General features: G+C 36.7%; 1 protein-coding gene and 1 non-coding gene across 8 annotated transcripts in view; both read left to right on the top strand.

The window, feature by feature from the left end:
* Window positions 1–20,812, top strand: part of CNOT1 (CCR4-NOT transcription complex subunit 1) — a 77,192-nt gene that overhangs the window by 44,091 nt on the left and 12,289 nt on the right. For 2 of the 7 annotated variants that reach the window (XM_090260209.1, XM_090260216.1), the window contains exons 19-39: window positions 762–908; window positions 2,025–2,149; window positions 2,386–2,672; window positions 3,560–3,638; window positions 4,682–4,912; window positions 5,222–5,362; window positions 6,882–7,061; window positions 8,597–8,713; window positions 9,060–9,170; window positions 10,255–10,332; window positions 10,503–10,680; window positions 11,414–11,544; window positions 13,459–13,755; window positions 14,419–14,559; window positions 14,668–14,772; window positions 15,359–15,478; window positions 17,026–17,217; window positions 17,772–17,914; window positions 18,428–18,536; window positions 18,635–18,804; window positions 19,458–19,710. In XM_090260209.1, the coding sequence (XP_090116335.1) occupies window positions 762–908; window positions 2,025–2,149; window positions 2,386–2,672; window positions 3,560–3,638; window positions 4,682–4,912; window positions 5,222–5,362; window positions 6,882–7,061; window positions 8,597–8,713; window positions 9,060–9,170; window positions 10,255–10,332; window positions 10,503–10,680; window positions 11,414–11,544; window positions 13,459–13,755; window positions 14,419–14,559; window positions 14,668–14,772; window positions 15,359–15,478; window positions 17,026–17,217; window positions 17,772–17,914; window positions 18,428–18,536; window positions 18,635–18,804; window positions 19,458–19,710 (3,335 nt within the window). The remainder of the gene's footprint in view (window positions 1–761; window positions 909–2,024; window positions 2,150–2,385; window positions 2,673–3,559; window positions 3,639–4,681; window positions 4,913–5,221; window positions 5,363–6,881; window positions 7,062–8,596; window positions 8,714–9,059; window positions 9,171–10,254; window positions 10,333–10,502; window positions 10,681–11,413; window positions 11,545–13,458; window positions 13,756–14,418; window positions 14,560–14,667; window positions 14,773–15,358; window positions 15,479–17,025; window positions 17,218–17,771; window positions 17,915–18,427; window positions 18,537–18,634; window positions 18,805–19,457; window positions 19,711–20,812) is intronic. The other 5 variants (XM_090260210.1, XM_090260212.1, XM_090260214.1 and 2 more) reach the window with 5 other exon arrangements.
* LOC149994025 (small nucleolar RNA SNORA46) lies at window positions 7,675–7,811 on the top strand. The gene has a single exon (XR_016507927.1). It is a non-coding gene; the product is annotated as a small nucleolar RNA SNORA46 (small nucleolar RNA).

The raw sequence follows: 20,812 nt of genomic DNA, 5'->3' as shown, positions 1-20,812 counted from the left end.
TAATAAAGGTAGAAAATATTTCACACATCAGATTCGGGTGCATGTTCTGCTTCCTTGCACTTAATCTACCTTGAAAATGATAATAAATTCCTAAAACTCGAGTGTTTCAAATATTTTGACTTTTAGCTTTTTATTGAAGTAAAGGCTACTTTTTTCCTTCACTTGGACTCACTTGTTTCTTCTAAGTTGTCTGCATCTTTTATCTTTCAGACTATTACGTTTAGAGTATTAAACCCTAAGGACTAAAATGTTGTTAATTATTTTGTAACCTAGTTTACACTTGCTATATGGTTCTAGCCATGATGGTTCATTTATTTAAACCAATTGACTCTAGTTAGTTAGGTCTTGGTAAAGTCCTAATTATTATAAGAATTTTGTTTGTTAGACTAACAGGGAATAAAGAAGAGCTGGTTCATGCTAACTGATAGGATAAATTCTTCAGTTGTAATCATTGAGGAAAGCAAGCCAGTTCTTTTTATTTTGATTACCTTATATCTCATATCACATATGAGAACTTGACAGTTACAATTTTGCATATTACTATCTTACCAGGAATATAAAGAAACTTAATAATTTTAAATGCTAAAAAAATTTTGACATTGTCTGATTTTTGTCTACTCTTATTAGTTTAGATTCTCTTTCAATAGACATTGTAAGAGGGTTAACAAATACCCTTTTAAAATAAGAACTTACATCTTTGATGTGAATAGAGTCAAGAATGTGAGTAATGATAAGACTTCTGGCTGCTTCATTCTTTCTAGTAGGTGGTCTTGGCACAGGCAGCCTGACTGGTATAGGAACTGGGGCCCTTGGACTTCCTGCAGTGAATAACGATCCTTTTGTACAGAGGAAACTGGGCACCTCTGGACTGAACCAGCCTACATTCCAGCAGAGTAAGATGAAACCTTGTAAGTGGTAGTGTTGTCTGTGATTGTGAAGCGTGACTGATGCACACCAAACATTTAAAAAATTTTTATGTCCCATTTGTTGTCTCTACAGTTATATGGACAAAAACATCGATCCAGTATCATTGACTTAATATATTGTCAGTGGGGCCATATGCTGACGTACTTCTTAGATCAGTGAGAGCAAATTCATGAATTTGAATTACTAAAATGAAAGTTTGATTTATCACTCTACCTTTGATCTAGATTGCCAGAAGAAAGTGACAGTTAATAAGAGTTAGCATCCTTAGGGGTGTCATCCTTAAAGTAAGATGTATAGTAAAGAGGAAAGTCAAATCTTATACTCAAGATTTTACTAAGTAAAAGACCAATCTTATACTAATCCTAAGTTTTTTGAATTAAATCAAGAGCAGCCAGGAGGATTTCATATTTCTGTTTCAGTTTGGCAGTTTATAAGATAAATCTCTTAATTTAGTTTAAGGTTATAACTTTATGATATATATCACCTTATTACATGTAATAAATACTGCCACATATTGTGTAATAGATATGTGTTACTTAAAACAGTTTTTAAAGTTTCACCTCCTTAGTTATCCCAAAGTCAGAGAAGTCTTCTTTGTAAATACATAAGTATATTGACTGGAGTTGTTGGGACTAAATACTCATTATGCAAAATTCGATAGTATACCAAATGCCTTGAAAATGTTAGTGTGAAAGGCCTGTCTGAGTGTTACGTTTTATAGCATGCTTTGTGTTTATATCAGTATGTCATGCACATGCATTGATGATTCTTATATGGTAAATGTAGTTTTTATTATTTTAACAAAGTAGTAAAGACTTGTTAATTTCAATTGAGGTTGTATTGTGAATTTAAACGTACGAAAGTCCTGATGAAGAAAATATTAAGGTAGAACTGTAGTTGTATGGCAGTGTTGTTAAAATCCTTTATGTTTATTTAGAATAGCTGAATATTAAAACTTGACCACATAATACTGTCTTTGGTTTATTTTTTCCCCCTTAAAATTAAAACTGTATTGGTCTCTCTGGCTTTATGAGTGCATTATGAGGGAGTGAAGTTAGAGCCTAAATGCCCACTGGTTGCTTTTTTGTTTCTAACAGCGGACTTGTCTCAGGTGTGGCCAGAGGCAAATCAGCACTTTAGTAAAGAGATAGATGATGAAGCAAACAGCTATTTCCAGAGAATATATAATCACCCACCACATCCAACCATGTCTGTTGATGAGGTGAGTGTCTAGAATAATCAAAATCTTTATGGTCTAGGTAAATCTTAAATGCCCCTTGCAAAGATTTTAGAAATCCAACTCAAAGTATGTTGATATGTCTATATCATTTGAAACCTTAACATTTAACTCAAGCACAATTTTTTATGAAATGTTCTGCCTACTTATATTAGAGCACTTTAGGAAGGCTCTTAATAATTTCCTTTATGTGTGTATTGTTTCTGTCTTGCTTTTTCCAGGTATTAGAAATGCTACAGAGGTTTAAAGATTCTACCATAAAGAGGGAACGAGAAGTATTTAATTGTATGCTAAGGAACTTGTTTGAAGAATACCGGTTTTTCCCCCAGTACCCTGATAAAGAGTTACACATAACAGCCTGCTTGTTTGGTGGGATAATTGAAAAAGGACTGGTCACTTACATGGCGCTAGGCCTGGCCCTGCGATATGTTCTTGAAGCCTTACGCAAGCCTTTTGGATCCAAAATGTATTATTTTGGGATTGCTGCACTAGATAGATTTAAAAATAGGTAAGTGGATAGATTTCCTATGAAACTTCTCTTTTTTAATATAAGGAGAAATAATAACTCATTTATCAACTGTTTCTTGCCATGTCCCATCATGTATCTGTTAAGTAATCTTAACGATTGTGTGAAGTAGAAGAGGAAAGAGTCAAAATAATTCAAGTAGTTAAAAGTTATTCAATAAGTGGTAAGAACAGTATAAAATGAAATTGCAGGGAGAATTTGTTTATTGAGATATACTTTTTACACAGTGAAAGTCTCCATTTTAGATGTATAGTTCTTTAAATTTTGACAAATTTATAGTCTTATAACCAACACCATCACAGTCAAGATACTGAATGTATCACTCTCAAGAAGTTCTCTTGTTTCCCATCTGACGCTCACCTTCTCCTACCTCTAACCCCTGGCGATCAGAGATCTGATTTGGTTCTAGTTCTTTCAGATTGTTATTTGACTTGAACCAAACTGTGTGTGAGTCTGACTTCTTGCACTTAGCATGGTTCTTTTGAGATTCACCCATGTTACTACACGTTTCAGTAGTTTCTTTTTATTGCTGACTAGTATCCCATTTTTGGGTGAACTACAAATTGTTTCTCCATTTACTTGTTGGTGGACATTTGGTGGTGTTTCCAGATAGCAGTTTTAATCGCTCATTGTAATCAATTTTAAGTAAGAAAAAACCTTTTAAAAGATACTGTTTTCTGAAGTAAAGGGAGGTGAAGTTCATAAATATTTCTCTCCAATACTTCTGTATTCTTCCTTTTGGCATTCTTTCAAAGAAGGTAGTTCATAGGTAAAATGGGAGAAATGGCCTAGACTAGCATTTGGAAGAAAGTTTTGTTAATCGTGCTGCCTCTGTTCTTGAAATAATGATTGAATGTTTTCATTGGCAGATTGAAGGACTATCCCCAGTATTGTCAGCACTTGGCTTCTATCAGTCACTTTATGCAGTTTCCACATCATTTACAGGAGGTAAGCGTTTTCAGCACCTAAAACCTTTCTATTAGCTGGAGGGTTTTGTTTATTTTAATTTGACTTCGGATATGGGGACTGGAATTAAGATTTCTTAATGATTAGCATGATATAGGTATACGTATTGTTGCTTACTTTGCAGCTTATAATAGATTGTGGAAAAAAGGCATTCTTTATTTCTTCTAAGCAGTGGTTTTGTCTGATTTAATAAAACACTTTTACGAGTCTTTCATCCTGATCATGCTGTTGAAGGATAGACGTCTTTTACTATTACCAACAGAAACTTCGTCAGATTTTAAAAAGGATTCGGAATGGCAATTCTGGATATAAATAAGTAAAATTGTTCCTTTGATTTATATATGATTCAAAGCTGTTTGGTCTAAGACTTAGATCAGTGTTAACTTAAAAATACAGACTTGTTACCCTGCTTTGATTCCTTTGAGGTATTTTCTAAAAAGGGGGCAGTCCCCAAGGAAAAGGACCTAGAGAGTATACATTTTAAGCCATCTTATGTGACTGTTCTTGAAATTTCTAAGCCTATCTTGGAATATCCATTCAGTATCATTGCTTACCTTCTCATTGGCTTGGTACCGTGTTTTTGTTTTGTTTTTGTTCTGTAGTAAGAGCTTTATGAGATTTCGCTCACATCACAGTGTGTAATTTAGGCCTTAGGTTTCTCATTGGCCTTCAATGAAAAGATCAGTTTATTGTATAAATTTAAGTAGTTAAAATATATATGTATTAAGGAATTTAAAGAAATTTATATGCAGGTATTTGTGGCTGCTTTTTGGGAATTTGTTTTGCTAGATTACTTCTTTCATAATACTAATATTTTGCCCTCGAAGAGGCTGTGGTGTATTCACTTATGTATTATGTAGTTGGGAATATGGGCCAGGATGGGGCAAAAAGTAAGGAAGATATTTGAACAAAAAGAGCAATCTGTAATGACCTGTAGCCTCTCAGAAGTGAGGGAAGTGTAATTCAAAATTTTCAATTTCTGTTAAGAACTCTTTTAATGTGTTTTCCTCTCCTAACTCCTATAGTACATCGAGTACGGACAGCAATCTAGAGATCCTCCTGTGAAAATGCAGGGCTCTATCACAACCCCTGGAAGTATTGCACTGGCTCAGGCCCAGGCTCAGGCCCAGGTTCCAGCAAAGGCACCCCTTGCTGGTCAGGTTAGCACTATGGTAACGACCTCAACAACCACCACTGTTGCTAAAACCGTTACTGTCACCAGGCCTACCGGAGTCAGCTTTAAGAAAGATGTGCCAGTAAGTAGGTCTATTTTTTTTCTCTTCCAGGATTTTTTATGTTGTAATGTATGCATTAGTGAGCATGTATTTTAATTGCATTGTAAATAACACATGCCTAGTAAGAAATATAAAGGACCAGCATTTCTCCCTTTGTATCTCCCCCAGAGTTCCCAGAGGCGGCCACTATGAGTACTTTGATACATACTCTTGACAACACTTCAGTGCGATGTGTATTTTTTTATGCTAAAGTAATTTGTATACATTTTTCCTGGGATTTGTCAGCTAAGCATTTTAATTTGTTTATTTTATGTATTTTTGTTTCTTTAGCCTTCTATTAATACTACAAATATAGACACGTTGCTTGTGGCCACGGACCAAACTGAAAGAATTGTAGAGCCCCCAGAAAACATCCAAGAGAAAATTGCTTTTATCTTCAACAATCTCTCCCAGTCGAATATGACACAAAAGGTGAGCATCATGTAATAGTTTACATATCACTACAAATGCTCTCTATTCTTATCCCTAATGAGTTGGGGGATTTTTATTTCACATTCTACATCCTTTTTAATACTTCACTTTGAATGTACATATACAACTAGTGGTTGTAGTTTTGTAGACATTAAAATAGCACTAGTTTAAATGTATTGTTTGGTAGCGAGTTGCAAGCATTTAAAAATAAACTTCATGATCTCATGTTGATGGAAGATACTTCTACTCACAACTCATGTCCCTCCCAGAGACCATTCAGAGCATTTATTAGGAACCTAGTAATTGAGGTAGACCTTGTGAAAAGTGTAAGGAATGATGCTTTGCTTACAAGATTATATGCTAAGGGAATACTTAGGAATCCCCGTTTTACCCAATAAGATTAAACTAAACAAGTGGGTTTAAGATATACGACATCTGTCAGGAAAGAGTCCAGCCATTGTTAGTAGAATGGTTTGCTGACATTGATGTAACCTGGCAGCCAAGGAGAGAGTACTGGAATGCACATGCACGAACAATGACCCCTTTACTGTACTAGTCAGTGGGGGCAGGAGATGCCTTTGAGTGAGCATGTGTACTGTGTGGCTGTCCCATTCAAAATGACTGAGCAAGTAGAGCAATGAATCTGTCAAATTTTGCATGAAGCTTGAACATTTCCTCTGGAAACTACTCAGATGACTCAGAAGGCCGCAGCTTTGGGCAGCCGGTGATTGGCAGCTTCATCACAACAACGTGCCTGCTCATGCATCACGCCTTGTGCAGAGTTTTGGCAAGACTGCAAGTCACCCAGGTCGCCCAGTCCCCCCTGCAGTCAGATTTGGTGCCCTGTGACTTCTGGCTTTTCCCAAAACTAAAATCATCCTTGAGAGAAAAGAGCGTTCAGGTTGTCTGAGATTCAGGAAAATACAGTGGGCCAGCTGATGGTGACTGGGAGAACTGTGTGAGGTCCTAAGGTGTCTACTTTTAAGGAAACTGAGGCATCATTGCCCTGTGTACAATGTTTCTTGTATCTTATATCTACTTCAGTAACTTTCTTTTTTTTTCATAGTACGCGGTGGAGATCTTCTGGACAGATCTCATATGCAGTACTGTTTTTTCAAACCCCACCAAAAATGATTGGTAGGGGGATTAAAAGCCTTTAATATAGTTTTTAGAAAAGAAGCATCAAAGTTTACAGGTGATTTCCAGAGATGGAAATATAGGAAAACATAGTTCTGGTGTTAGGTCTTTTAGTGGCAGATTGTAGATTAATCATGTATCCTCTTTTGGTCCACTGGAGAGTTGGGTAAGATGGGGGTGAGGGGACTACATGCTTTTTAATTTTAAAGTTCAAAGCTACCATAGATGTTTCAGTCCTTATTCACCCACAGGTTATAGCATGGCGATGTCATTTAGCACCTAATTTTGCAGGCAGCCATCTGCTGTAGTACTGTTCTTTGAAATAAAACACATAACTGTATTTTCTTTAAATTGTATACTTCCTGTGTCATTCGTTGGCTAGGTTGAAGAACTAAAGGAAACTGTGAAGGAAGAATTCATGCCTTGGGTTTCACAATACCTGGTTATGAAGAGAGTCAGTATTGAGCCAAACTTTCACAGCCTGTATTCAAACTTCCTTGACACGCTGAAGAATCCTGAATTTAATAAGATGGTTCTAAATGAGACCTACAGAAACATCAAAGTAAGTTCTTGTATTTCTCTTCTGTTCTTTTTCTATTTTGAGACTGTTTTTGTTTTTTGTACGTGTTGTCTATGAAACTTGCTCTAGCATTTGTTTCAAATATAGACCTAAATTTCATGAAGAATTGCGTCTTACACACTCTCTGTGCTATTTACTCTGAAAGTAACTGCTCTTCTGAATGTTTTCATCGTTCTGTACATGCTTGCCCCTTATCCTCTGCCTGATTTTAACTTACTTTTCTCCCCTCTACGTATTATTTGCAATATGCTCTTAGCTGTAGTCCCTTTTTTTTCTTTTAATAGTTTCAATAGAAATTCATTGTATGGATATATGTTGCTAATGGATATTTAGGTTGTTGACTTTAATTGTTACAGAAATAACATTCTTGTGAATGTTTTCCTTTATGATATTTCTCAACTCTAGACTTGTTTGTGGACTACTTGTTTAAGATTCTCAGTTTAAGGTTAAACTCTGCCTAATGAGTGCATCCTTGTTCCATAAAATGGAAGTATTTTCTTTATTAGGAGGAATAACTTTTAGAGCATGCAGTGTGAACTAACATATAGCTATGATCGTTCTTTACTGAATAACTTGGGACATTGGCTATAGAGCCAGCACTATATTTAAGCCTGTGGATGGGAATTTTCCCCATTCTAGGTTACGCTGTAGTGCAAAAGAATTCCTGGTTCTTTTGGTGCACAGCTGACATTGTGACATTCTGCTGTTGCTGGATGGAATTAAGGAACATAACTATATTTAGCCTTTATTGTCTGATAGTAAGGATGGTTGGGATATGTGAAAATTTCCACATACTTGGAAGCAGAATCTCAAGATCCTTTCAAACAACATTTTCAATTATACATTTTAATTTATAGCCATAAATTAAGAGGTACCATGCAGTAGTAGTAGATGGATGTATGTGATGGTTCTGTCCCCCTTACAAAAGAAAGAACTAAAAGACTAATGAGATGGATTGGGTTTCCTAGAAATTTGCAAAGAAGTGTTTGTGCAATACATTGTTGTATTTCAGAAAGTTGTCTTGTCTCCAGAGTTGTACAGTGAGTAACCTGGATAACACTAAAGTTGGCAGTAGATACTGGGATCACGATCTCATTCCTCCGTGTGCCTGCTGTCTCGATGGACTTCGAAGCATGAATAGAGTCTTCATTTGAATTGAATTTAGCTATTCAAGATAGACTTGGCAGTTGGGTCTTCCTTCCAACTACGTAACATTTTCAGAGTATCAAAATTCTGTGGGAGCATACATGACACTTTTAACCCTGTGTACTTTGTATTTTGTGTGATGTAGTTACAGTACCTATGTTTTTAAAAAGTAAAGAAAGATGTGTTAAAAAAAATGTTACAACACAACAAAATAGTGCTGTGATAGTATGGAGTAGATCTATTTTGGGTCCATGTTCTCATAATCAATGGTTTAACATAGAATAATGAGATTTTCATATATTTAGTTGGGGTTTTTTTTTTTGTCCATAAGCTCATACCTTTCTTAATCCAACTTTTTTTTTTTTTTTAAGGTACTACTGACCTCTGATAAAGCTGCAGCCAATTTCTCAGATCGTTCTTTGCTGAAGAATTTGGGACATTGGCTAGGAATGATCACACTAGCTAAAAATAAACCCATCTTACATACTGTGAGTTTCAGCTAAAGGTTTATGTAAAACTTGAGAGAGTGTTTGTAAAGCATATTATGTCTAAAAGTCTTGACTTTATTGGGAGGCTATGTTAATGATTACTGGGGTATTTGTTAAGAGTTTGGCAATGTTTTGAATCCGTAATTAATGTGCTCATGGCCTCACATTTAGCAGGATAAACATAAGCTAGTAAGGTAATTTGTCACCCCTTTCTTTTTGTAAGGCAAGAGTCATACTGTGTTGATTCCTCTTTTGAGGATGAGTTTAGCAGGTTGCCTTTTTTTGTGTACTTTGTGAAGAGTTCTGAAATATATCCTCAGCATTAAAAATACTTTTTTCCCCATAGGACTTGGATGTAAAATCTTTGCTGCTAGAGGCTTACGTTAAAGGACAGCAAGAATTGCTCTATGTAGTGCCCTTTGTTGCCAAAGTCTTAGAGTCTAGCATTCGTAGTGTGGTGAGTAGATTTTAATATTTTATTCATGGCTAAACATAAGTTAATTTCAGCACAAGATGAATAAGTTCTATTCTTGTGAGCAGTGTTAGTTCAATCAGTTTTCCTTGGGTTAAGTTGCATTTCCAATGTCAGAGGCTAATTAGAATGAAGGGACTGCTGGCTAAGAGGTGTCTTTGGGTTTTGGTGTTTTTCTGAAATATAGGTAGAAAGGCTAGAGGTTTTGTTGTAGCCACTTAAGTATAAGTGCTTAACTGTTTTAACCGTTTGAGTGCCAGCATCGCTCCCAGCTACTCTTTCAATGGCTGTAAATGTAAATAACAATGAAATAATTCATATTTTATGTTTTGTTCTCTTTTTTTGTACCTCAGGTTATATATTGATATCACTTTTCTTCACGTTGATCCAAATTTCAAATTTTTACACTATTTCAAATACATATTAATTCTGTTATAATTTTTACTTACATTTTAAACTGTCCTTTTAATTTCATTTATCTTTGCAATAATCGTCGAAACTATGCGTGTGCATGGTAAGGAAGCTTTTGCTATTGTATTGTTCTTGCATTTCAGTTTTGTTTGGTTTTCACCGTTGATAATCTGTTGATATATGTCTCGTATGAATGCCATTTGTGTTCATTCTTTTTTTTGTACATTGTGAAGGTTTTTTTTCTTCAAAAATCTATGCAATATTGGCATACTTCTTGCTTGTTAATGTTGATATGTGTTTTTTCAAATTATAATAATAGGTTTTATATTATGTCATACATTATACTTCAAAAGCCATATTGAAGGAAAGAATTTTTTTCTAAAATAATTGTTATAATAATTCTAATGCAATAAATTTTTTGCTAAATTGCATCAAAGAACACTACAAAAGAAGAGTGTGTTTACTGTATGTTGTGAAATTTTCAGCAAATTATTATGAATAATGTTTTTATAGACATTTTTATAAACTCCGCACTTCTCAACAGAATAGCCTGGCATTTCTCATGAGAATTTTAGCAATTACGCGTGGCTCTCAAACGGTTAAATAACACAAATCGAAGTGATTTGGGGAACAGCTTAACATAATAGGTTTTCTTTAGGTTTTTAGGCCACCCAACCCCTGGACAATGGCAATCATGAATGTATTAGCTGAGCTACACCAGGAACATGACTTAAAGGTAAATTTGTCGTTTTTTATACTTCGGAACATTCCCTGTCTTTATATTATTAAATCTACAGGAAAGGTAGAGTATGGGGGAGCACTGTAACAGTTGGGTGAGAAGAGTGTATATTATGAATAAAATAAAATTTTATTTAAAAATCTTAATCAAATATTGGAATTATGCAGTTAAACTTGAAGTTTGAGATTGAGGTACTCTGCAAGAACCTTGCGTTAGACATCAATGAGCTGAAACCTGGAAACCTCCTAAAGGATAAAGATCGCCTAAAGAACTTAGATGAACAGCTCTCTGCTCCAAAAAAAGATGTCAAGCAGCCAGAAGAACTTCCTCCCATCACAACCACAAGTAAGTGTGGTAGTTACCTAGCCCTTTCATTACCAGAACGTTTTCTTAAATGGTACATTTCCATGCATATAGCAAGTTATAATTGCTCAGCGTTACGTGGTGCTAAAACTTTTGTATACTTTTTGATGGGTGTGCTAAATTACTAAGGAAATATTAGCAATGCCTAGGCATTGTCATACTGTGTTAGACTCCATCTGATTAATTCATACAGTATTTCTACATAAGTGGGGGTTATCATTTATATTGTTTGAGGTCTCAGAAAGAATTCAATGGCAAGATCGCCTGTGTTATTCCTTAAATCTAGGGATGGGCAAACCAGCTGGACCTGCTGGGAGAGTGGATTGTTTTATCTGGGTCAAGATGATTGGAAGCGTGGGGGGTGGCAGAGATGTTGAACAAACTATTAGCAATTGTGATTAGGATAAACCAGCTTTTTTTCCTCAATCTTCAGTAGCTAAGAATCCCCAGCTAAAACCAGATTTTCAACCAGCCTAGGTTGAAAATAGGCATTTATATAAGATTTGGGCCTCCTTTGTGTCATTGACCCCCCCCCCCCAGTTGATTTCTGTGGTATGGGCACTGCTGCTGACACAGTTTTCCATGCTTTGTTCATATCTGTTAAAATAATAGAATTTCCCTTAAAGATAATTCAGGGTGGGGAAGATGTGGCTTGTGCCATACACTCCACACCCTTTTTTTTTTATTAGCTCTTATTTTATCTCTTCACTTCTAGCAACTTCTACAACACCAGCTACCAGTACCACCTGTACAGCCGCGGTTCCACCACAGCCACAGTACAGCTATCATGACATCAATGTCTATTCCCTCGCAGGCCTGTCACCACACATCACTCTAAACCCAACTGTAAGTAAACACCAATCCATCCCCTAACTTATGCTTTGTGACACAGGTCACCTTCCCTTTTTCCTTTCTTCCTGGATTCCTAGCTTGTAGGTTTCTATGCAGAGAGCAGGGATTGGAACTGCTGTGTAGTATAGCTAGGTTTTTTTTTTTTCTACTCTAAAATTAGTCATTGTGACTAGGCATCATTTATATTGGTTCACGATATCCAAACCCATGATTAAAATAAAGACAGTTGGCCCCTATGCAAACCAGAGAGTCATGCCCTGCCCTATTAGGATGGCAAAAATTTGGAACCATCCATGGCCCTCAGCCCAGTGTAGGAGCTTTTATTTTGACTAAGAGACTGATGGAGAAGTGACCTTTGGCCTTCTGAATGAAAGTTGTGAATGTTTGCAATGACTACTGCTGTTTGCTAAGTACCCATGAAATTAAATATAGTTGGATGCTCTTAAAAAAATAAAGCTGGCAATACAAAGTGGGGCAAAACAGGTTTATAGTTGTGAGTACGCAAAATAGTTTATTGTTCATTATTTATTATTTTCCATGTGAACAACTATAAATGTACTTTGGCCCCACTCTCTGTAATCATAATCTCCAAAAATTCCTTGCTCAGGTTAGAAGATCCTTAGTGTTATGTCATAGCTTTTTGCTCTTTATTGCATTACCATGTCACCTTACTCTTGCATTCAGCCATTTCTTTAGGCTGATAGCAGAAACTGAGCCGACTCGTGTGTGTGTGTGTGTGTGTGTGTGTGTGTGTGTGTGTATGTGTGTGTGTGTGTGTGTATTACACCTCCAGGTCAAGGTCTGGAAGTAAGTTCATACTTTGTTTCTGTGGCCTGGTTCTGGAAGGCAGTCTGGTCTAACGTCATAAAATAACTTCTCATCAATTTTTTCCCCTATTCTTAAAGGTTGTATTTTACTGTCTGTATTATCTTCTGTCTTATTATGCTTAACATTTGTTTAGTTTAATATCAGATACTTCGAGTTTTGATGCTCATTGTTTTTAGAAATTGAAAATGTTCACAAATATATAAAATTATTAATCCATTGAACTTTCATACTTAAAGGACTTGAAAACATTTAAAGAGATCATGTTAACCTGGTCTTTCTGTTTTTTCTATAGATGTGGTGCTTAATTTTTTGAAGGAAAAACCTAGATCTAGAAATTGTGATTCTCCTTTATATTACTTCCATTAATCTGAATACTTTTGTATTTAAAATTTTTTATAAATGCAGTAAGTTAGATACAAAATGAGTATTAGAGCATAGTTTCTACCAGAGAAAAGATGGGAAAGTTTTTCAAGTAAAAGCAAAGGCTTCATATAAAATGCTTGCTATTCTGAGGAATTACTTGTATCAATAAAAGTTTTTGTAGAAAGCATTTTCTCTGTAAATTTGATTTTTTTTTTTCCATTTTCCCAAACTACTAAGAAAGTTACTTTTTAAAATAGTACCTGAGCTCTGACTTGTGTGGGTCAGTGGGTTTGGGCATCATCCTGCAAACCAAAAAGGTTGCCAGTTCGATTCCCCAGCAGGGCACATGCCTGGGGTTGTGCACCAGGCTCCTGGTTGGGGGCATTCTCTCCCCCCACCCCCTAAATAAAAAATAAAATATTTTTAAAAATAAATAAAGGAGTACTTGAATAAATTACATTTAAATTAAGCAGGTAATGCATCTTGAAATGAACAATAGAACTTTTTAAAAAACCAAAGACATGTTATCTTGTATCACAAGGTATACTACTACCTCTTTTAGAACAACTTCTCACTCCTGAGCTTTTATTGATTAAAGTTAGGAATTGGTAGTGAATGGTTAACATTGGAATAATTCCAAAATCCTGGGTGGTGATTGTCCACAGAAATTGGGCTGTCTTATCAGACTGTTGACTTATCTTGTTTTTCCCCACTTAGATTCCCTTGTTTCAGGCCCATCCACAGTTGAAGCAGTGTGTGCGCCAAGCAATTGAACGGGCTGTCCAGGAGTTGGTCCATCCCGTGGTGGATCGATCAATTAAGATTGCCATGACTACTTGTGAGCAAATAGTCAGGAAGGATTTTGCCCTGGATTCTGAGGAATCTCGAATGCGAATAGCAGCTCATCACATGATGCGTAACCTGACAGCTGGAATGGCTATGATTACTTGCAGGGAGCCTTTGCTCATGAGCATATCCACCAATCTGAAAAACAGTTTTGCCTCAGCCCTTCGTGTAAGTTGATTATTTCCGTGCTGGAGTACAAAACTTGTTGCTGCTTGTTGGAGTTTCTTTTCTTTGCATCTCTACTTTTCAGAGTCACCATATTTCATACCTCTCTCTTAGACTGTAAATTCTGTGGAGTGACGTATCATATCTTTTTGCTCATTGTATCCTCAACACAGTGTTTGGCAAGTAGTAGATACCCAAATATTTATTGCTTTAAAGAAATTGATTTATTATTATTATTTTTTTTTATTGCATGAGTTATTCAGTTTACCATGAAGAATTTAACTTAAAGCACTTGGAGTAGAACAGTTCAAAATATTTGAGGTGACTTGGTATGTGCCTCCATACAACGTACACTCTTTTTTTCAATCAACTCAGTTAATTTCAGATCTCATGTCATGGTTAATACTGCCTTTGTCTGCTGCTTTTTTGTTTTCATTTTATTTACCATCTTCACAACAACCTGGTAAGATATTTTGGGTGAGTGGTATTGTCATCTTACAGATGAGATTGTTAGGCTATTTCATGGTCATCGCTAATGAGTCACAAGTCAAGTCAGAACTTTTAAATGCATATGCCTAAGCACTGCATTTCCTGTACCCTGTCTGTCTTTGTCTTCTCTGCTTACAGAAAACTGGACATCTTTTTCTTTCTGTCTCTTCCCAATAGACTGCATCCCCACAACAAAGGGAAATGATGGATCAGGCAGCTGCTCAGTTAGCTCAGGACAATTGTGAATTAGCTTGCTGTTTTATTCAGAAGACTGCAGTAGAAAAAGCAGGCCCTGAGATGGATAAGAGATTAGCAACTGTAAGTGTTTAGCATTTGCCTTTTAAGTATTTTTCTTTTTTATGCCTAAGAAAGTGCCTCGTAACAAGAACCTCAGTGATTTTTCCTTTTTCCTTTTTCTTTTCGCAGGAATTTGAGCTGAGAAAACATGCTAGGCAAGAAGGGCGCAGATACTGTGACCCGGTCGTGTTAACATACCAAGCGGAGCGGATGCCAGAGCAAATCAGGCTGAAAGTGAGAATTGAGGGCTCAGTCTCTCCACACCCCATCTTTGTTTTTTTTCCTGTTGTTACTGCTTAAACTCCGCACCAGGACTAGGACATTGGAGTCAAATGTTGTTTTAGAGAAAGTATTTCACCTCAGTAGCATTTCACTTAAAGGCAACCTGTGGAGAAGGTACAGACATGACATAGATGTGTAATCCCAGCCCCCAGTTGTTGACGTGCTACTGTAAGAGTTCATTCATATGCCTGTTAGTTCTTGTGTGTCCCAGCTTGGTCTTCCCCTGGAGTATGTGTCTTTTTATTGCTCGTTGCTTTATGCTGATCATTTTTACCAGCTCCTATTTGAGGCATTTTCCAGTGGAAAATGCGAAGTGAATTTGTAAGTGAGGATGACTGACAGAACTCAGGGAAATGCTGCTGTTCGTGTGTGCGCGTGCATGCACGTGCACACTGCATCCTGACGTAACATTCTGTAATGACTCCTGTGTCCCTTCTCTGAACCCCTGTGCTTGCTTTCACGCAGACTTGTCACTTTCAAAAAATGTTTCCTTTGATTGTGAAGAGGATCCTGTCAAAATAGGTTTTCTTTTTCCAAGGTCGGTGGTGTGGACCCAAAGCAGCTCGCTGTTTATGAAGAATTTGCACGCAATGTGCCTGGCTTCTTGCCTACAAATGATTTAAGTCAGCCCACGGGATTTTTAGCTCAGCCCATGAAGGTAAATACTTGTGTTGGATTAGATTTTTACAATTTAATATGAACATTTTTGCTTCCTAGGAGCTTAAGTTAAAGGGGAGAGAAAAAATGGCACAGTTTTTGTTGAGTATAAGTATTCTCTGTTCTCTATCAGATCACAGCACACAGGATTGTTGGTTTCTGGGGTTTTTTCTTTTTCTTTTTTTTTTTAATATCCATGAGGTTAATTTAACTTTCATGTTTGGCATAATTAGAGGAATTTATTGAATACATGGTTTCCTTGTTTTATCTTTTTGCAGAAAAATATTTTTTCATCCCTGGCTGGTGTGGCTCAGAGGATTGAGCACCAGCCTGCAGACTGAGAAGTAGTGGTTCTGGGTTCAGTCCCAGTCAGGGCATGTGCCTGGGTTGCAGGCTGGGTCCCCAGTTGGGGGCATGTGAAAGGCAAAGCAACTAATCAGTGTTTCTCTCCCTCTTTTTCTCCCTCCTTTCCCCTCCCTCTAGAAATGAATAAATCTTCTTTTTAACTTTTTCAAGAAAATTTTTGAAACAATTATTCACAGAAAAGTAGAAATTTTAGAGAGAAACGTTCCCCCTCCCCCTGAACCATTTGAACAGAAATAAGGTGCCAACCTTAATGCCCCCCAATCCCTCTTATGCATTCTCCTCTGTGACCATAGCACAACCATGAAATCAGAAAGGTACTGCTGATACATTAGTACCATTGAATCCTCAGACCTCACTTAGGGTTTGTATAGTGTCCCAATATTGTCCTTTTATAGTCAAATGACCTGTTTCAGAACGTCACATTTCATTTAGTTGTCATATTTTTAAAGTTTCCCTTAGGTCAGTCTAATATAGCTCTTTAGTTTTTCCTCCTTTTTCTTGGCTTTGATACTTTTGCAGATATTGGCTAGTTATTTTCTAGAATGGGCCAATTTGGATTTGTTCCATGTGTTATCATGAATAGATTCAGGGAGTGTATCTTTGATAGGAATATCACAGAACTGATACTGTGTGGTCCCCCCCCCCCTTTTTCCCCTTTTATTAAAAGTTAAATTTATTGGGATGACATTGGTTAATAACATAAATTTCAAGTGTACAATTCTATTTAATACATCATCTGTATATTGCATTGTGTGCTCACCAACCAAAGTCTAGTTTCCTTCTATCACCATATATATCCTCTCAGGCTTTTGACAGTTGGACTGAGTAATTTATTTTCCGTGGTTTGGATTACTTACTTTGTAGCTGTAGAGAGATTATTAGATGCCACAAGTGATGCTGCCCTCAGCCTATTCCATTATTCATTATGCTCTCTTTGATCACTTGATTGTGTTTGTGTCTGCCAGCCTTTCCACTGTCAAATGAAATACCTCCTTCTCCATGCCTGCCTTGCACTGCCCCACCTAAAGGCATTAAGACTGAATAGTTCAGAATGTGACATGGAAGAGCCCCTCCATCTTTTGATGGGGAAAAAAAGTAGGACTTTAATTGGTACATGAGTCAATGAAAAATCTTTGTAATTTTTGTTTTTTTCTTTTTTGGCCATTTTCTTCTCTAAAACAGCAAGCTTGGGCAACAGATGATGTAGCTCAAATTTATGATAAGTGCATTACAGAGCTAGAACAACATCTACATGCCATCCCACCAACGTTGGCCATGAACCCTCAAGCTCAGGCTCTTAGAAGTCTTTTGGAGGTTGTAGTACTGTCTCGAAACTCTCGGGATGCCATAGCTGCTCTTGGATTGCTCCAGAAGGTTAGTTCTTAAACTTATTTTCAGAAGAAACTAGGTTTGTAAACATCCAATGACCTGTCCATTATCTACTTAAGTTACATTTAAGATTTTAAAAGTTAATATGAGGCAAGTTTTGTTCTGTAATAAGCCAGTGATTTTCTCCAGAATAGAATATAGTCATGGCAATTAAAAACGGTAAAGCAAAGGAAGCATTCTTTTTTAAGGCACGATAGTCTTGAAATAAGATTATTTAAGAAATTTAAAAAGATAGATTTTGAGAGACACCTTGACTCCAAGTATTTGGGTAATGGGGTATGGGGAAGATGGAGAGCATTGGATTTTGGCTCTGAAGGAATAGTGGAGCCTTTTATGACAGCGAAGAACACAGAGCATGCACAAACCAGAGAGTATGTGTGTTAGGTTAAGTGAAAAGGACTCTGGTGAGTGGAGAGACTGTTAACTCTGGGCCCCAGAAGGTATCTTGTACTTTGCATTAAAGGTTGGGTTTTTGGCTTTGAGAGTTAGGCTGAGTACTATATTTTCCATGGTTCTGAACACTTTTTTTCCTCCCATAGGCTGTAGAGGGCTTACTAGATGCCACAAGTGGTGCTGATGCTGACCTGCTACTGCGCTACAGGGAATGCCACCTCTTGGTCTTAAAAGCTCTTCAAGATGGCCGGGCATATGGGTCTCCATGGTGTAACAAACAGATCACAAGGTCAGTAGTCATCTTAGGAGAGTAATATGTATTGGACTGCCTTCTGATGCACATGGCCTTGTTTGGGTCCAGAGGTTTCCATTTAATCTGGAAGGCGAATGGGACAGTTGGAATTTCTAATTCTAAGTAGTGATTATTGTTGAATGGTTGTCCTCTTTCCATCTGGCACTCATGACAGATGCAGAAAACCAGTACTGTGCTTTGGGGAATAAATTGTAGATCATTGGTTTCAAAAGGTCTCATTGATTTTTTTATTTTTTAATAGCGGTGGTGTTCATATATAAATATTTTGATGTTTTAAACAGAATGCTTTGTTTTCTAGGCTTGGAGAGCAAAGCTTGAGTTTTAATACTGGACTTTCTATTCTTCATTACGGGTTATTTTGAATCTTGAATACAGATTTGCATTTGGTTCTGAAAGCATCTTTAAATTACTGTTGAATAAAATGGTCTCTGTTTTACCTGCTACATATGGTTAAGCCTATATGAATAAAGAAATTCTGACTTTTGCTAGGTGCCTAATTGAATGTCGAGATGAATATAAATATAATGTGGAGGCAGTGGAGTTGCTAATTCGCAATCATTTGGTTAATATGCAGCAGTATGATCTTCACCTTGCTCAGGTATGGAGGGTTTACTTGAACAGAAGGGACTCTGGTAGTTGGGAAGTGTGTTTGCCATAACCGTTGCCCTTCTTACATTGTGCTTTCTGTGTTGCCAGTCAATGGAGAATGGTTTAAACTACATGGCTGTTGCATTTGCTATGCAATTGGTAAAAATCCTGCTGGTGGATGAAAGGAGTGTTGCCCATATTACCGAGGCAGATCTGTTCCACACGATTGAAACGCTCATGAGAATTAATGCTCACTCCAGAGGCAATGCTCCAGAAGGGTGAGGACGAAATTCTTGGGATTTGTGTGTATTCAGCAGTCTAAGAAAGAGCTTTAGAAATGAATGTGCGGACTTACTAACATTACCTGTTATAACTGCTTTACCTCCAACATATGGGAAGCTTTAGAGAGGCCTAATCTTGTCCCTTGAAGTATGAAAGCTTAACTAACTGCCAAGCCTTCTTGATACAGAGCAGTACGTATATATTACACTTGTTGTCAGAGTCCTGTGTTTAAGCTCATCTCTGCCACTTAAAATCTGTCTGGTTTTAGGTAAGTTGATTTACCCTCCCTAAGCTTGTTCTTGTGTAAAATGAAAATAATACCGCAATGAGCTGTTCAAAATTAAGATAAATAACAAATCATGTCATATAGTAGGTATGCAGTGAATACTTGTTGACAATGAACACCAGCTCCATTTCAGTGGGTACCATTTTTTGGTCAAGAAGTAGTTTAAGGTCAGTCATTTACATATTGTGTCCCTATGAGTAGACAGAAATGAAGAGACCAAGGATAGTTTTGTTTAAATATGGAGATGGTGAAGTGATCATCACTCTTGTGGTTTCTACTAAAAATAAGCAAATTGTCCAACTGTATGTCTGTGAAATCACAACCATGAGTAGACTGATTTTCACTCTGGATTTATTGTACTAGATTGCCCCAGCTGATGGAAGTAGTGCGATCCAACTATGAAGCAATGATTGATCGTGCTCATGGAGGCCCTAACTTTATGATGCATTCTGGGATCTCTCAAGCCTCAGAGTACGATGATCCTCCAGGCCTAAGGGAGAAGGCAGAGTATCTTCTGAGGGAATGGGTGAATCTCTACCATTCAGCAGCAGCTGGCCGTGACAGTACCAAAGCTTTCTCTGCGTTTGTTGGACAGGTAGAGCTTTTGGAAAGAAAGGTGCTTTTTATTCAACATAAGTAGGGTGTGATGCCTCCAATATTAAAGCTCAGTATTACGTACCTGTGGTCAGATAGTTACCTCCATACTCATGTAAACCAAAAATACCATCATCAGTTACTTTGTTAAATTGATAACAGCCTATTTCATCATTGGTCACTAACCAGTAAAGTCAACATTTCTATTTGTGCCCTTTAGTTCTGTTTATCCCATTTCAGTTGTCACAGCTACAAAGTACAATGGGTCAGATAATGAATAATGAAATTGCCAGGTGTATAAATAGTAATTTCACCAGCTTGGTAATCAGCATTGATGGGCTTATGGGCTAAAAGTTCTTATAGTAGCCCATGTTTAAAAAATAAAAGAAGAAAATACAACAAACAAAAAACAAATATTTTAATGGGGTAGAGCTTTTTATTGTATTTTCTAAATTAAGTGGCTTATCTAACTAAAACTGATTAACAATATTCTTTTGGGGGGGTATAGTTTCTAGTATTTCATTCAATTGATCTAAATTAAACTTTGATTTAAAGTATTAGGGAACAAGTCTGTAGCTAAAAAATAGGTTTGGCAGAAATATTTGTGAACAAGACGAACAGGAAAAAATGTAGAAAAACAGCCATAGTATCATTTAGCATTCTGTTTTTGGTCCTCACTGGCTGCTTTCAGCCACTGTGAGGCACTCAGACCCAAGAGTCAGTGTGGCCTCATCTTGGTACTTAGCTGCCAAGAGTAGTACTTTCCCTGAACTGGCCTTAGAATTACTTTAGTAGAACTCTTGTGACGTTTGTTCAGGGGGACATATCTGCTTATTTCTGTAGATTTACCTTTATATTTCTTCAAACTGAGACTAAAGCTTAGATGTGCATTTAAGAAAGATTTCAGATTAGATCTGTTATCAAATAAATGACGGTTGTAGAAGAGCTGATTTGAATTTTAGGAAATAGAAATTGGGTTTAGTTTTTCAAGATAAGTGTTACTTAGTAAATCATACTAAGTTAATTTCTCCCTTTAAAAAAATAGAGGGAATTAAAAAACATACCTCTTGAAAAGCTGTTACTGTATGTTTATAGTTTGATTTCTGATTTGGATGGAATAATTT

The sequence above is a fragment of the Furipterus horrens genome, unplaced genomic scaffold (assembly GCF_987537825.1).
Source record: "Furipterus horrens unplaced genomic scaffold, mFurHor1.1.pri manual_scaffold_13, whole genome shotgun sequence".
NCBI classification, from domain to species: Eukaryota; Metazoa; Chordata; class Mammalia; order Chiroptera; family Furipteridae; genus Furipterus; species Furipterus horrens.
This window is presented reverse-complemented; position numbering and strand designations above follow the sequence as displayed.